Below are 17708 nucleotides of genomic sequence, written 5' to 3'. Positions count from 1 at the left end.
CTGGAGAGTGGTCTAGCCATGCTCCTGAGTTTAGGCTTGGCTGTTAGTTCCCCTGGTGAATTTATGAGAACAGTATTTCAGTCTCTTTGCAGCAGATAGTTCTGCTTGCAACTTACAGTGGGTTTTTTTTTTCCTGGCCTAAGCTCAAAGGAAGATTAGACTGTGGTTTTTCTAATAAAGTGTGATTTCTGTGACTTGTCTTTCATAGCTGTCTTGAATCCTGAGTTAATCTAGGCTGTGTATTTTAAGTACATTGAAAGCTCAAGTCTGAAAGCGTTTCTTCCCTCTGAGCTTTGTGCTGCCTGTAGAAAAAGGGGCAGCATAGGATACATGTGCAACTCTGACAGAAGTGCCTATTAAAGCTTGCTGGTCTGTATCCCCCTTTGTCTCCTATTTCCATCCTGAAAAGGGCCTATTTTGCAGTCTACAAAAATAGTTTTCTGTAAATCCTTTAGGCTTATTATGGCATGTGTGATTTAACATTAAGTCTACAGAGAAAAAAATGGACACGTTTATTTGAACAGGCTGGGGTTTGTTTGAAGATAAATGTTCTCAAAGAAAATTAATCTCTGAAGCAAAGCTAAAAGTTACGGAGTGGTACCTCTTAGGGGCACTTTTTAATTAAGATCAGAAGCCCATACAGGAATTCTTGACGTCAGAGTAGGCCAGCCATACTCTGTCGCTGGAAAAAGGCAATCACATCTAGGCAGACATCTGAAATAGGTCAGATTAATAATGCCCCTGTTTCTTTCCATATATTGCTAAGGGAGTGTAGCTGAGTGATTCAAATGTAGCTGCCTACTGTGCAGACAGGTGAAGTTGGATGAGATGCACCTCACCCTTCTTTCTTTGTGCGCTTCTCCATTCAACCTCCCTTTTTCCTACTTTGTCTCTTTTGAGGGCACAAAGCAGAAAGTTTACAGCCCTTTGGAGAAGCTGATGCATTTTAAAAAATTCTTATTCCATCCTGGTGTCTTGCCCCAGCTCTGGCTCTTGCTCATGTCTTAAGACTTCACATCTCATGGAAAAGCCATGCAGATTGCAGCAGAACTGTGAGATGCTCTGTGTCAGGAACTGTGTAAGAACAATTCACTTGGTTAATTAGTATGTTTCTGGGTTCTCTAACCACAGCCATTTTGGTGTGGAAGTTCAGTGCTGTGTCTGGAAGATGTAAGATGTTGCTGAGTGAAGTCTTAATCTGGTGAACTTGGATGTTCCTCAAAGGCAACTCTATTTTATATAAATATTTTGAACTATTAAATAGTAAAGCAGTCTTTGAAGTTCTTGCTGTTAAGGCCAATAGAAATTAATGGTGCATCTTTCATTGATTCACTACTTTCCCCCCCCCCAGTTTATTAATACATTTTATTAGAATAAACTTTAAGGAGCAATCTTAGTCCATCTCTCTAAGTATTCAGGGAAATTTGCCTTTGCAGGTAAAACAGACTTGAGGTTTAGGCACTGAAGCTGTTGTCCCAGCCTACTGAATTTCTAACTGTTTTTCTTTTCTTCTAAGCGGACATTGGTAGAGAAGCAGAAGCTGCTAACCCAGCAACATGAAGATGCAAAGGAACTGAAGGAAAACCTGGATCGTCGAGAGCGCATTGTCTTTGACATTTTGGCAAACTACTTGAGTGAGGAGAACTTAGCAGACTATGAGCACTTCGTAAAAATGAAATCAGCCCTTATCATTGAGCAGCGAGAGCTTGAGGACAAGATCAAGCTGGGAGAAGAGCAGCTGAAGTGTCTGACTGATAGCCTCCAACCTGAACGGCTCAAATAAGAGGACCAAGTTTGACCAAGGCTGTGAAAATGGGGAAGAAGGAAGGGAATGGGAGAATTGCCAAGTATACAAATTAGTATCTTGGCTTGTCTGAGCGTCTGGTAGAGAAACAAGTGCACAAAGGAAAAATAGCTCTCACAACAGCAATAATGCTCTCTTTATTTTTTTTTGGAGGGTGATGTATTTAATTTTTTAGAACACATTTTTATTGCTGGACTCTACAGCTGTTTCTCATTGCTTAACTCCATGGAAAAGGATAGACTATTAACTTTTTTGCTCAGTAAGTTGAAAGTCTGTGACAGTAGTGCATGCAAGCAATGTCTTTTAGAATAGTTTGTATAATTTCTTTGTGTTCAGATGCTGTACAGACTGCTGGGAAATGCCCAGCAATTTATGAATGCACACAAATTTAGAAACTGTAAATTTAGTTGCTTTTTCTTTTTTTTTCAAAGACACATTGAATAGGGGAAGCGTGCATCTTATAGCTAATATATTCAGATTGCTGAAATGTAGTGTCACTCTGATCCTGTGGCATCAGACACTTTTTGTAATATTGTATATAGGATAGCACTTTCCCCTTGCAGAAAATAACTTTATGATGAGTCTCAGTTAAACACTTCTTAAACCAGCTTGCAAATGACCCAATGGCTACCTTGCTGAAGATTTTTTTTCTTTAAATCATTTTGCAAGACATAATTGTACCCCCTTTTACTGCAATGCAAGTAATTTTCTTTACCAAGTTGTACTTGATCTAAGAAATGGACTGGAAGTACTGTGCTGATGTTGTTCAAAACATTTCTCATCTAAATTATTTAGAAAGCTCATTTGCTCTTTCTTGTGCTTTTTTGCATGTTTTTATTCTTCCTGCCCCCAAAATGCTACACTTTATGAAAATAAATGTAGGCTAAGGACACTGCTTCTGTATTTCTTCTGATTGTTCAACACTGTGATGGTTTTATATAGACAGTGAACTTATACTGAAGTTGACCAACATAGTGCTATTTATTCTTTTCTCTTTCTGAAACTACCAAATGCAATATAAACAACTTCTGCCATGTAAATACTGTGCATTGCTTGGAGCAACTCTGCTTTGTAACTGTGAACCATAAGTGGGGTTGGCTGGTGTGTTTGTTCTTTGCATTACACAATGATAAATAAGAGGATGCTAGTTCACGGTATCAGATTACTGGTTGTGTTCTAGTAATACTGCCACTGACTTACAACAGTTGATTTCCAGTAGCTCTAAAAAGAGGTGCTAATTCATATTTTAGCACCGTAGCTGACTTGCTTAGATACCTACAGAGAAATTCTGTACTGTCTATATGTCAAGTTCTATGTCAAGATAAAGTTTTGCAGGCAAAGGAAAGTCTTGGATGACTTTATGTATATGTCATTTATGTTGTAGTGTGGAGAACATTTATCTCTCTGTAGACAAACAAGTTGCCCGACAAGAAGCCATTTTTGAGGTGAATGTGATTGCCAGTCTACAGCTAATCAGGTTGAAAATGCAAGTAGTTAGGTGTTGTAGAGAGAGAAAATTATTCTTCCCACTATTATTGCAATGGCATCATTTGCAAAAGGTTTTCTGTCCTTCTTACCTAAATCCTCTCTTTTGTGAGGAGAGAACTGGAGAGGCACTGATCAGCAAATTCCTTGCAAGCTGGGAGCCAAAATCTAGAACCAGTTCCTTTACAGACAGGGGCAAGCATTAAAAGGACTATCGCCCCCTTTACAGTGCACTACTTTGTATACCTGGACCAAATCTTTAATGAAATAAGGTCTTTTGCAAGACCTACAGCTGACCTTAGTCTCTTCCTCCTCGTTCAGAAATGTAGTCTCTGGCATCTCACAGTTATTTGCTGCTATGTTCCTAGGGCAAGTGATCTCTGTCCTTAAACTTACCCCTTAACCGAAACAAACCCAAACCTAAACAATTCCTGAATAAATTATGCTTGTCTTTTAGCTTGGAGAAAATTGTGCATTGTTTTATCTGTGGCATTTTAAAAATTTTACATATTGTGGTTACTCTGAAATGTGTATGTGAAATGTGAATAATAATATAATTACAATGTGTTTGTATACAGTACTTTGATTTAGATCTTCCTATAAAAGGTAGCAATATTGTGAATGCTATATATATATAATATCCTTCTCACAGACAGTTGAGTAGACACCATTCTTTTCTTTCCTTTTTTAAAGCTGTGTTGAAAATCTCTCACCCTGGGAACCTGAAGGTGGTTGCCTTCCGATCTTATGTGTAAATCTGTAAATAGCTTTACTGTTGCTTTTTGAAAAAAAAAAATCTGGTGCTAATGTTTTGCCTTTGGCATCCTGAGGATGGCTGTTTCTTCACCTCATATTGTTCTCAATTCTAAATCTTTGTATAGTGAAAGATTTCCACTATGTCTCTCCAACTGTTTGGACCCTGCAGCCCAGAGTGAATATGTACAGTTTTCCTGCCTGACACTTCACACTTACCTACTGACAAATGGTATTGCTTGACTTGGAGAAAATAAACTGTATATTTCAATGTAGAGTTAGTTTTTGTGTGCAGTTTTAACTGACAAAACCTACTGTTCTGTGCAGCGTTAGCCATCTCGTGATGCCCATCGACAGTGCCTGTAGCTTTTAAAGGCCAGGCCAGTTCTCTGATGGTCTGAAATACCTTGCTATCTTTTCACAGATTATTTAACATATTGACTTCATTGATCATTCTCAAGTTTCCAGTGTAAGTAAGCATCAGAAATGAGTTCATGTCTACTCAGTATTTTAAATGTGTGAGTATGAGAGGGCTGAAAAGCAGCTGCATTATGAGGTGGATAAAATAAACCAGTTGCTCACAGCTTATGGAGTGTAGATCATGGAAGGAGTTAAAATTTTTCTGCCTGAACAACTATACACTAGTTTGGCTTCATCCTGCATTTAAAATGGTACTTCATATGGAAATATCTAAAGTAATTTGTTCTCAAGAGCTTTTGCAAGAACAAATCACTATGAATTCTCCATCTCTATCAGACTTCCACAGAAATCCTTTTATTGCAATTTAGCGGAGGTTCTCAGCTTAACTGCTTCTCCCAAGTGACTAGCAATAGGATGAGAGGGAATGGCCTCAAGTTGTGGTAGAGGGCATTTAGATTGGATATTAGAAAAAAATTCTTCACCAAAAAGTGTAGTCAAGCATCGGAACAGGCTGCCCAGGGCAGTGGTAGAGTCACCATCCCTGGAGATATTAAAAAATGTGTAGACGTGGCACTTTGTGACATGGTTTATTAGGTGCTGACAGCTGGACATAGAGGTCTTTTCCAGGCTTAATGATTCTGTGATTGGGAAGCACTGTTAAGTATGCACAAATATGTTGTAATGTTTAACGGCTTGGTAAGTCATCTTGGAAATTAATTCTCTGTGAAGGTCTTTATTGTAGAAACTGGGAAAAGGAAGTTTGGGAAAGAAAAATACTTGGGTATTCATAGGATTTTTCTAAACTCTTAAGGATGTTTCTCAACCCCTTCTGCTCTCCCTCTGCGTGCACGGGGACCCACCTCTCTGTGTCTGCTTTCCTGGGCACTTGTTATAATTCGGGATGGTGTCTATGGAGCAATAACAGTATAGCTTTTTTGTACTGTTTGAATTGGAAAATATAGCTTTTCTTTAGCTGAAATTAGGTTCTTTATTCTGTTTTGGAGTGTTTGAGACCCTTGGATTTCGAAGGAGTCAGTTTCATGCTGTTCTTACCTAATCAAGCTCTGTTGATGAATTCTAGTGTGTTTAATTGTCTCACTTTTTAGAACTGAAGTAATCTGTTGGTAATGCAGTAGCTAGCAAGGCTTTAGGATAGGTGCGCAGTAGGAACTCCTATTTTAGTGGTGTACAGTCATGTACTGGAGAAGTTGATAGGTTTGTCCTAATTAAGGGCTTCTCAGTTGTGGGGTTTTTTTAAGAGTGTAAGTTGGTTTTTCTACATACTTGGGTAGAACCTGCCCATGTAGTAAATGTTATAAAAATTAATAATTACATCTCAAAAGTACTGCACTACCTATTTTCAATTGTCAGCAGTGGTAAATCAGACATCACATTCACTTACCACAGTCCCAGTCTGTAACTTAACTAATTACAATGATCCACAAATTGTACAATGGGTTACCCATGTGGTTTAGCAGTTCACCTCTGAAATCCTGGCTTTCGTTCTCCCTTCTGACTGTTTTGATAACGTTTCTGTGAGTAAAGTTGTTGCATTTAAAGTACGGTAACGTAATTGTAACTTAATACACCTCAGGAGAAAATCTGAATTAAAGTGAATTCAATGTAGAATAGTAGAAGGTAGTTTCTCTCCCAGACTGCAGTAGCGCAACAAGCACAGTGGGTATAATCTTTTCAGGATGGATCATGCTTTTTCTCAGTTGTGGCCATGTGGGCAGATACTTTATATGGTTGTTGTTTATTTTAGACCAAGACTTTTACTTCAGTAAAAGAAGTCGAGCCTTTCTTGAGAACGAGGCTAGTGAAATGTTGGGGATTTTTTCTTGCCTATGTTAAAAATTCTCATAAAGGCTTAATTTTTAGATGCTTTGATATCTCTGTCTTGGAGCAGTCTCCTAAATTTGGTAAGGGGAGGTGGCCTTGTGACTAGGCAGTGCCTTCTGCTACTGCTAACTTCTCAGTATCGGTCAAGTCTCTTGCTGCAAAAGCAATTCTCACTTCCTCTAATTCTTCTGGATGCTACAAATTGCTAACTGGTGAGGTTAACAAGAAGCTCATCTTCTAGCTGTCATTACCTATTGCCTGCTGCTTCTTTTGAAAACCTTGCCTGGTCATAGCATCATTTGCTCGCCTCCTGATGGAGAGCATAGTCTGTAAACCGGGTAACCGATGCGTAGTTCCAAATTTGTACCGAAATGGTACAACTGTAGAGCTGTAAAGTCCAAAAGCCTGTGAGGAATTAACAGAATCCTCTCAATGAAGATTGTTTCAAGCATTTGGTTTCAACATCTGTTTCGCTTCCCAGCTGTCTGCTCTTCATAAAGTGTTGCTGATAAATTAGGCTTGTGTCTTTCCTAACAGCCTCGGAGAAATATAAATGCAATTAGCAATTACGGATTAAATAATAAGCAATGGAAGATAAGATTTATTTATCTCAGTATGTAAACAGAAAAATGTGAGTCTTGTGAGTACCATTCATAGCTACTCCCAAGAATTACACCTTCAGCAGCTTTCACACAGGTACAGTTCCTCTACAGGGAAGGGAAATCAAGTTGTGATGATCGAAGTGGCCAAGGTTGACCTTAAAGGGGTGTGGAGCAGATCAAGTTATTTTTATTAGTCATGGAGTGATATCTCAAGGAAGTAAAAACTAGGAAAACCTGGAAGGATCAGCAGCCTGAAGGAACTAAAACTAAACAAGCAGTGAACTGCATCAGAGCTGTGAATTTCCCACTTTTTTCTTTCTCCATACATGATACAGCAAAACCGTACCATCCCTATATGATGGGGCAGGCATTTTGCATTCCTGTAGTGGAAAAAAAACTTAAAGCATCTTTGAAATTTAAACTTATGGGGGAAAGCTCAAGAGTTTCAGAATCTCAGAGTCACTCTGTGAGGATGAGACCATTGAGCTGTCAAATGCATTTGGTAACTCCCTTTCTTGGCTCAGGAGATATTGGCATGGTGCTCTGGCTCTAACCGAGCACTCAGCATTGAGGCAAAGTCATCCGTCCTCTCTAGCCATCCTAAAGCCTCTAAAAAGCCCAGCTAGTTAGTTGTCCTGAGATGCTTTAGTCACCCAGGCTGTATGATGAGGGTGTTTTCCATCTTGTACAGCACACCTCATAGAATCATAGAATCACCTGGTTGGAAAAGACCCATGGGATCATCGAGTCCAACCATTCCTATCAAACACTAACCCATGTCCCACAGCACCTCATCCACCTGTCCCTTAAACCCCTCCAGGGAAGGGGACTCAACCCCCTCCCTGGGCAGCCTCTGTCAGGGACCAATCACCCTTTCTGGGAAAGATTTCTTCCTGATGTCCATCCTGACCCTTCCCTGGTGGAGCTTGAGGCCATTCCCTCTCGTCCTGTCCCCTGTCCCTTAGGAGAAGAGCGCAGCTCCCTCCTGATCTGGCTGCCTCTCTGGGGTTTTGCTTCCACGGTTGCTGCCACTTAAGAGCTTGCTTTACCACTAGACTTCTGGTTAAGGGCAGAGCAGTATCCGATTCCTTCTTAAGCTAGACCATCGTGCGTGGCCAGGAAAGCGTGATTTAGAAAGCCAGAAGCAAAATCTGTAAATACTCAGCCCCAGCATCTGGGTTTCAGTTCCTGGGTTTCTGTTTCTAGGACTGCTTACATAGTTCATGGTAGACAGTTAATGAATTGAAAACCCAGGAACGGTCTAGGGAAGAAGGGTTCCCAGCATCTGTCCCACTGTCCTACCCACCTTCTAGATGCAGGGGATGACAGCAGGGTCTGAATTCAAGTTTAAAGTGCTGGCTGACTGCAGCATCAAGGTAAGTGCCAAAGGCTGTTGGGGATACAGCAGCCGGCGTGCACCTTTCTTCTAGGTTTTGGGGATTTGGGGTCTGTCAGGTTTGGTGTGGTTTGGGTTTTTTTCAGTCTGAGTTGCCTGGATGTGGACACTGATATTAATATCAGTACTGAAGTCTAACTCTTCCTCTTCAGTGCACGTGGGCCGTTAGATCTGGGTTGCCATTTAGGTAAACAGCTGGGGGCCTAACTTAGGAGCCTAACTAGTCTTGATTCCCCTCTCTACAGGCAAGGCGAGATAGGTTACCAGAAGAGCTTTAGTCAACTTGGTTTTATCTCCTTTCCCACCTCCTTGTCTTTCTCTATGAAAGCAAAACTCCTAATTTAAGCATTAAAAGGAAAAGTGGGATTAATCCATGCCTTAGATGCCTAACTCAGCATTAAACTCTAAAAGCCTGGGTGCTGTGGTGCACAGCGTTAGTTGCGGGTCCTTTTGTCAAATGCCTGCACAGATGGAATCCCTTTGATTTTAGCACAGAGTGTGTATCTCTTAGGTTTGAGATCTAGGGATTCTTGCAAAACTCTATTCAATCACTCTGCTCTCCCAGTCCTCTGTGTGTTTGTATGTATTTATAGTTCAAGAAGTAACACAAAATGGCTTTTCCTCTTATTTTTACTGCAATGGGGAAAAAAAGAACTAGTAAATTCTCTTGTCGCTCTGGGTTTGCAAAGGTGAAGTTCATTAGACTGGCACTTCTAGGTGACGGGCAGTTCCACAAATAAAAGAGATGATTACAAAAGAGGCACGGTGGCAATGGTCAGCACTTGCCACACATATGGCAAACAGTGAAGAGAAAACATGTATAGAGCAAGATTGGTAGTCTGGGTGTGTTCAAACAAATCACCGTTTCATATGGTGACACACAAAGCAATTAATCAAGGAGCAAGTGATGAAGATCACATAGACAGGGTGATGGCATCTAGACCAAAAGGCAATGAGTCAAAACTGCATGTGGTCACAGTAAATGAAGAGCTCATATGAAATTTATGCTCTAGGAAACAGAGCCTTGGAAGAGAAGGAGAACATGGAGCAGGTAATATCCAACAATGCAATATTACTGAAAGCTTTCTAAAATATTGTGTCTGATTCTGCTCTCCATACCTGAGCAAAGGCGTTGGAAAACTGGAAGACACGATAAAAGTCTTATGTAAGTTATTAGGGAGACTATTTTGTAATGACAAAACCAAAGAGAACTCACTGAGCAAAACTGGGATTTAAAGATTGCCAGGTGTGCACTGCCCAGCATCACATATCAAATGAGACTTATTTAGCCGAGCAAGCCTTATCAAGAATCAGCGAGCACGAGACAGATAAAATAAGAATCGGGTGCAAATGTTCAAATGTGTCAGGAGTACGGTACTGTTGTCATGAACTGCGGGGAAAGTGTGCAGGGTGAAGACTGGGTGTTAAGTCTCTGCAAGTCGGGAAACTCGGGATGAAAATTTTATGGTCACTATAAATCCACCCTTCGTGTTTGAAATTCTTGCATTACACGCTCACATACCAAGGTGTGACTACTTTGGTAAATATTTAGATTGCCAACGGTTTTATAACTGGGCTTGTAAAAGAGCAGGAGTGATTGTAACGTGTGGCTTTTGTAGATTGACAGGTCAGGAATATAGGTGGGAGTTTGCAAGCCCTCGGTTGGCAAATGGGGCTTCAGTGCTCCAGGCAGCTCATCTCAGATGATCTTTCTTTTTCCATAACAGACCCTCTCCACACAGGCATCTACAGAACTGCCACAAAATCTTCTCCTTAGGCTGGTTTGGTTAGTTACAAAGTTTGCTTTTGGTTTTCCTCATGTTTTCTGAGATAAAGCATTGTATATGGGCGTCTCCTACCTGTGCTCTCATACTGACAAACTCCGCTGTCTGTACAAGCCTTTTCCTGAGCCAACATAAAGCTGATCTCTCTTCATCAGCTCCTTCTAAGTGCTTGCCTGCCTTTCTTGAAATTTTCCCCTGCGTGTCAATGCCCTTTCATCTCCTTTGCCTTGTAATTTGTGAGCTGGCTACGTAGCACTTCGAGGGAAAGCAGGGGCAGGTTGACATCTCTTTCCTCCAGCACCCAGGTAAATGACAGACCAGCACAAGGATAAAAAGAAGAGCTGTCTTACCTCTGAGGCAGAGTTGGTGCAATAAAATGCCTTTGAAAAGCAGCAGCACTTCACACATGTAAGAAACTTGCCCTGTTTGGAGCTCTTTACAGAACTGCATCCTTCTGCTCCCCACCACTCTGCTTGTGGCGGTAAGGTAGTTCATAACAAACCTATTTTGCTTTCTGCAGAATCATATTTTAATTGTGTTCTGTCTCCCCAGAACATTTGTATTTATTTCCTACTGCATCAATCTTAATAGAGTCTTGGTAAGGTGAAAGATCACAGTCATTGTACAGCTATGACGATAACCAGGAAGGAGGGTAAAGGCACAGAAACCCTTTAAGGATGTCAGTAAACATCCTGAAGATTACCACGTAGCTGAGGCCATAGCCATGGTCAGCTAATGAACAACCAGTGATTCACATCTTTCTCCTAAATTAGCATTTTAGTAGTGCCCCATAATTTGTGCAGGGAGTTGCTTTGTAAAGCTTTAAACCCCTCGTGATATGTTACCAGCTACAGGTTTTCAATAATCTCCTATTTTCTTTCCCTTTAATGAAAATTAATAGGAATTTGATTTCTCTAGTGACTTCTAAGAGCTGATAAGAGCAAACTGCTAAGGCATCTCCAATGAAGTGGAAAAAAAGCCTGGTGTTGTGACACTGCAGCATTCTCATAGTGCCGAATCGCTGCCAAGGCAGAGTGAAACTTGAGCGTGACATGTTGATAACATCCTCACATCAGGTGGTCTTTCCTATTAGCCCTGAAATGTCAACATTTCTGAGGGAAATGTCTTTGTTAAGTTTTGAACGACCTACTTTTGGGTAGCTGGGAATAACCAGAAGCCTACCCAAACCACAAGAGTGCACCTAATTTTAGCAGCCCTTCATTTTGTGCATGCGAGCTTTTGTGTTCTGAATCTCCAGGAAAAAACATCAATTTCTTGCTGAGCCAAAGACAAATTTTGTTGGTTTTAAATCGGACCCTTGCTGAGTCATGATCACAGTGAAATCATCCCTCTTGAAATTATTGAATCTGTAATTGTCATCTCAATTTTACTTCAAAAACAAATACTGAGCCCATTCCAAAGGTTCTATGGTTTCTGATCTCCAAAGAAAACATCTAAACAACCCATGCTGGAGATAATATGGGAAGCTGTGCTCTGTGTTTCCATTTCTCCCTTTTTTTCAGTTGACTGACAGTAAAAGCATCAACTTCTTCATAGGAAGTTTCTGTGGGTCTTCTAGGTCAGTTATAAGGGCAATCCAGGAAAAGTTAAGTACAAAAAAAAAAAGAGCTATTAGTGCGTCAGCAGGGAGTCTGAGGACACTACTGGTGGTGTTGATGGTGGACAAAAGATCTCTGACATAGTTTGGATAGAAGGAGCACTAAAAAGGTATTTGACCATTGGTAGTGATACCAGTGCTGTGCAAAACTGGAAGGAAGCAAGTCCAGACATGGGCGAAGTATAGGCTCCCCAGCTTCTAATACTTAAATTAAACATTGAACACTGTCCCTCTCGCTAGGAGAGACAACAGATAATGCCCCTTGTGTAATGTCAGGGTCCACTGGGTTGTGAGACTAAAACAGATGTTTAAATCTCATCCACACTGCATGGAAAAGTCATAAATGGACCTAACACAGAAGATGGTAGGGACTGAGCATTTTGGGTATTAATTTGGGACTGCACAAAACAGATGAGAACTCAAAGCTAGCAAAATGCAATGACATAATGACAGTAGCACAACAAAACTATTACTGAGTTCTCTGGAGCCAGAGAGCCTGGTAAAAGCAAGCAGCACCCACAGGCATCTATGAACGGGATGCATGTTGTCTAGGAGTGAGTTGAGTATCTGATAATGAGTCTGTTAAGCTTGGCAGCAGGTGCCTCTCTTTAGAGGCAAACCTTGGGCAGTCTGACTGCTGGATGCTCTCGGGCTTGGCAGGACGAGGAGAGAGATAATCACTCTAAAACCAAAAGTCAAGCTGTTTAACAAGTGACCCCTTTGCCATGTTGTGATGATAACACCGCTGCGCCAGGGTCGTGTTTAGGAACACAGGAAGGATCCTGCTGTGGTCTGTCCATCCCACCACACCTGACCTCCTCCATCTACAGTGCAACATGAAGCCTATCTGCCTGGAGGGCTCCCAGCCCCCTTGTCTGAAAGCTTACTTCGCCCTTCCTAAGGCTGCAGAATGAAGTGCAAGGGGTTTTAACCCTTTAAAAAGCCCATCTTGCTTTGGGGTGTTTAGTTTCACAGCAGCTGTAGAGATCATAAATGCAGATATCCAGTGGGCTGTTTATGGAATCAACCTCAAACATCAGGGCAACAATTTCAATGAGGATACCGTGAGCTCTCTGAAAACGCATTTGCATCTTTTAAGTGTTCTACTTTTCAACGGCATTTAACATACTGCTGACAATGCATTTGCCACCCGTGTTTGAAGAGGCACAAGCGAAATGGGTGAAGATTGTGCTGCTACTGGTCTGTGAAACAGTGCCGTGAGGTGGATTTATCTCACCTCTGAATTTCCCAGGTTTCAAAGAACAACTTAGTTTCGCCGCAGAGGTATAAGGTTAGGAAAGGTATTTATGTAAATACCTTTCTCAGACCTGAGCTGTGGTTTTAGAGGCCCACACTGGTGTTGCATTTGGAGAGGTGTTGGTCTGATGATCTGCTGAGGACAAGTGGTGACAAAGGGTGAGGATGCAACAACTCTAATCTCCAGTTCACTGACCATAGACTGCGTGCAGGGTGGCTGCTCTGTTTTCTGGGAGAAGTAACTTTTGTCTCAAAACAAAAAGTGAGAAAGTGCTTGTACCTGAGCCTCTGAGGTGTTTACAGGGTTCTTTCTGCTGCCCGTTTTGTACCATTCACTGGGCAATGTGTCTGCAGAGTATCTTGATTTCAGGCTGTTCTTTTCAACAGGGTAAATGAAAGGAAAAATAACTTGAAACAAATATTTCCTGTTCTGTGGTATTTAGCAATGAAATAGTAAACCACAGAAGGGACCATGCTTGATCTAAAGGTCTTTGAAGTCAGCAGAACTATTCCCATTGATTTCAATGCGCTTCGGGTCAAGGCCACAAGAGAAAGAAAGCAAATGTTTTACGTTCAAAAATGTATTAACCATTGCTATTCAAAGAACAATAAAGTCACATGTGTAAAATGTATTCCTTTAAATAAGGCAGTCAGAAAATTACTTATCTTCCATCTACTTCTTAGTGTATTAGTGACAAATTATTAAGAAGGGAGGTGTTTATAGATGTCATAGTCATATTCTAAGAAAAGAGCAATACTGTTGTTTGCTTCCTATCTTGCTTCCATTGCATTTTGTGTGTATTGTGTTTATCACTAGTGTAATAGTGCTTATGCTGCTAGTTATGCTATCATTAAGCACTACAGATTTCCAGTTGAATTAAATTTCACTGCACTTGATGGTAGTTGACAAATATAGCTAAATTATTATTTTTCTGTGCATTTTAATCTTTAAAACATCACAGGTTTTTTTTCATGACTGGGAAGAAACAGGCCAGAGATACAGAACTGGGGGAGGGAAAGGGGTGATGTTCTGGGGGTAGTATAGGGATTGCCGCTCCTATCACAGTTAGTCAAATACACTGTGTACAGAGCCTTCATGTGTAAAATCAGCAGTACGTTTGCCGGCAAATTTTATCTCACATAGCTATTAAATCCAAAAAAAAAGGAATCTATCTACCAGCTGCTTCCTGCCCAAGGATGCCGTCCTTCTGAATTAGCAGACCTATCATCATATCAAAACTCCACACTCGAGTCTAACACACAACAAGCAGCCCATTGGGGACTATCCGTGTCAGGACTTTTTGGCACGCAATAGTAAAACCTGAGTAGCTGAGTTCTGTACAACAAGCTAATATCATCTAGCTGTACCGAGTCAGAGAAAAGATCCAAGTCTGGTGAGCTGCAGAAGGGAGAACTGTGTTGCCATGTAAAAACTGCATCACCTGCACGTGAAATGAGTGAATCAGTGTCAGCTGGAAGATTAGCAAGATAGGAGGGGGGCAGGACCAAAGGTAATGCAGATAATTGAAGGATACAAATGCTATTTTGCAGCTTTCTTTAGTGGTGACAGTAACCAGCCATGGTGTGTGTTACAGGTGAGAAGAGATTTTCAATGAGGGCTTCCCATTTCAGGATACTTTCATGAAATAAACATTCTTGACTTGGAAGTGTCCTCCCACTGTAGAGCCAGTGCATCGTTTGGAGGTGAGCATGCTTTATTCTAGGTTTTAAAGAGGAGAAACCAGAATGGCTTTAAAAACTCTCTTACTATTTGCAAGAACCATTGTTTACATTCATGGAAAAACCACTAAGCAAGGCAAGCATAACATAATAAAAAAATTGTTGTTTAAAAAAAAAATCTGAGATAACAAGCATGGTATTATTTGTACTAAAGTGTGGGTACTGCCAGCCACAGTTCAACAACAGACCAGTTCAACTTGAGTTTGCTCCTTGGAAAACCTCCTCCTTCTCCCTTATATTTCTTCTCACTGCAGAGATGCACTGATTTGGGCTGCATAAATACAGGAGGAAAGCTCTAACAAAGAAGAAAGGGTTATCAAATCACTTCATCCTCTTTCAGATAAGAAGAATTCTGTGTCCTTCAGGCTGTCAGGCTGGCACATCATGGTCATTGCAGGCTGGAAAATCATGTAATCACAGAAGCAGATTTTCTGAAACGGTGTCTCACAGAAAATGAAGTTTTCCATGAAGTTATCTATAAACCTTGGTAAGTGTTTTAGTACAATTAGAAAAATAAGAATATGATAAAGCTTTCATATTTTTATAACATGTTAATGATTAACTGACTTCCTAGATCTTTGTTGATTTAGTGGAAGAGTGACAAGGAACTGTGAGGTACCTATTTGGTAGCGTAACAAGTCAGACGCTTTGCACGGGCATTTTTATCCACCTCCCTTCTGGAACTTGCTTCATCCAGCTGACACTGCTTCAAAGCCTTAGGCAATTCTCAGACTCACAGAAGTAAGTCTCCTCTTTTTTTTAATATGACTTATTTTATGAAGTGCTGATAGAGAACAGATGGAGAGAGATTTAAATATTTATTTGTTTCCTATAAAGAATGTTTTCCCAACTGGGAATTGAAGAATTAAGTTTTCAAGCATTAAATCATGGGGATATTGCTAAGAGGAGACCTTCTTAATTATTATGCTGTTGGGTTTTTTAAACTCCCTTTCTGCTGCAAGACTTAGTTTGAACAAAGGATTTGGTTAGTAAGCCATGTCCAGCATAGACTAATAAAGCTGCATCTATGCTATAAAACTTTACAAAAGCAGGATTTGAATGTTAATTTCAAAATGCGTGCAGTGCCTGCCAACACTTTAAGCAAAAATATTTGCTTAAAATGTGAAATAAATGAATTCCTGCTTACATAGGCTGGGAAAAATAACTGTGCGTATTTCATATAGGAAGACTTTATCATGAACTTTCTCTTCAAGATGGTTACAAGTAGAATTTCTAAAACAAAACCACCTCTTAATAGGCAGACAGACTGCAGACAGGGAGACTCATACTTCATTCTTCTATTGTTACAATTGTATTTTATTTTAGCCATGCTACCACTTACAAAGAAACAAGTATTGTCCCTTGTCCTCTTGGAGTGCTCTCCTTTCAACCACCTACCTAATGTCTGGGAAGAAAATCTCACCTCAGGTTGTTGTGTGCAGGCTGCATGCTCTCCAATTCCCTATTCTGTCGGCATTTCCTTCTGCGCTGTCAGCACAGGCAACGCTCATGTCCAGGCTGATGCTCTGGGTGCTTCAGGTGTTCTTCATTTCTCCTGCAAACACCAGGCAGCATTAACTACTGTTCATTTGTCTAGAAGGATACTACTCTTGGTGACATCTTCCCATTCTCCAAGCCTGTATTCAGTGCCCTTATCTTCCAAGAGCTTTCTGGGACCTCCATGTGGTCACCTTACACTTCTGACCCATTAGCACTATTTTCTCTGTACTAGGCACTTATAGTAGACAAGCTTTTGGACTTCCCTCTGCTTTATGAAGCTTCCTGAGAGGATCCCATCTCAACATAGACAGTGTTTCTGCCTTGGTTTTCTGGAGGCTTTCACTCCTGGCATGTCCCTAAACTGATCTATGTAGGCTCTAAGTGGAGCTCACTTCAAGGCAGAGGCAAAACAATCTGTTGAAACTATGATGGGGTCATCTGGGTCCTTGGTCAAGCCTACTGACATCTCACTGCCTCCAAGCCTGTAACATTTCCTTATTTGACAAGAGATTAAGGTAGTCTCAACCACAGAAATGTAAATTATGGCGTGAATAAACAGCAAGGAATACCTAGTAATGATTGCTTTCTCTTCATTCTGCCATCAAAGGAAATCAAGTAAAATCTTTTCCTGAAATATCAAAGAACCTTTACATGGCTAAATTTCAATGTATCCTTACTCAGTGGAATACAAATGAAGATTGGTTTGGTTTACTTGTTTTGAAACACAATGAGAAAGTGCAAGCAGCAGAGGTTATAATGCTGGATATCAGCATTTGGGAGGAAGGGAGTACATAGATGTGTCAAATCTGGAGATACTCTATAGAGACTTCTAAGACTCTGCACTACTACTTTGTCTTTTCTAATTGAAAATGAGTACCTTAGTGAAAGCTGACATTTCAACGTGAGACATCAGGGTTCAAATCTTCATGGGTGTCAGGGAGACAATATTCAAGGAAGGAGTCATAAATGCAGCTAACTTTGTATCTAGGAAAACAGGACCGAAAGAATTGCCACACTGAGTTTTTGAAGAAGTGCATTTTGAAGAGGCTTGGAACAGACTGGTTTAGCAGCCATTGCTGGCAACTGTTGTGGCATGGAACATAGCAAGAAGATAACCTTAGAGATAAAGCCACACTCAGTCAGAGCTGTGCTGAAACAGTGATGACAGAACACGTTTCTTTTCTAGAAAGTTCTCTCCTGGACACATCCGAATTCAAGGGTCTAGAACATAAGTACAGTCTTTGAGTATCATGTCAAGAGTTGTGCCATTTATGTAAGGCTACCACAAATTCACATGGCAGGCCCCAGCTTCATCTCACATTTCCCTTCATCTTCTTTCCACATGTGAGATCTTGCATTCCAAGTGTTGATGAATGGCCCATCCAGCTCTGCCTAGCACTTCAGGTCCCAAAGAGGGAGAGTTATTGCAGAGGGAATGCTTCTGCTGGGGAATGTATTGCCTAGCACGTACCAACCTCTAAAGGACCTCTGCTAAATGCTAAACTCC

General features: G+C 40.8%; 1 protein-coding gene across 7 annotated transcripts in view; it reads left to right on the top strand.

Moving 5' to 3' along the window:
- Nucleotides 1-4846, top strand: part of SHROOM2 (shroom family member 2) — a 127845-nt gene extending 122999 nt beyond the window's left edge. For all 7 annotated transcript variants that reach the window (XM_069875308.1, XM_069875301.1, XM_069875355.1 and 4 more), the window contains one exon: nucleotides 1517-4846. In XM_069875308.1, the coding sequence (XP_069731409.1) occupies nucleotides 1517-1783 (267 nt within the window). In that variant the 3' untranslated portion in view covers nucleotides 1784-4846. The remainder of the gene's footprint in view (nucleotides 1-1516) is intronic.
- Nucleotides 4847-17708: the final 12862 nt, after the last annotated feature.

The sequence above is a fragment of the Phaenicophaeus curvirostris genome, chromosome 1 (genome assembly GCF_032191515.1).
Source record: "Phaenicophaeus curvirostris isolate KB17595 chromosome 1, BPBGC_Pcur_1.0, whole genome shotgun sequence".
NCBI lineage: Eukaryota > Metazoa > Chordata > Aves > Cuculiformes > Cuculidae > Phaenicophaeus > Phaenicophaeus curvirostris.
This window is presented reverse-complemented; position numbering and strand designations above follow the sequence as displayed.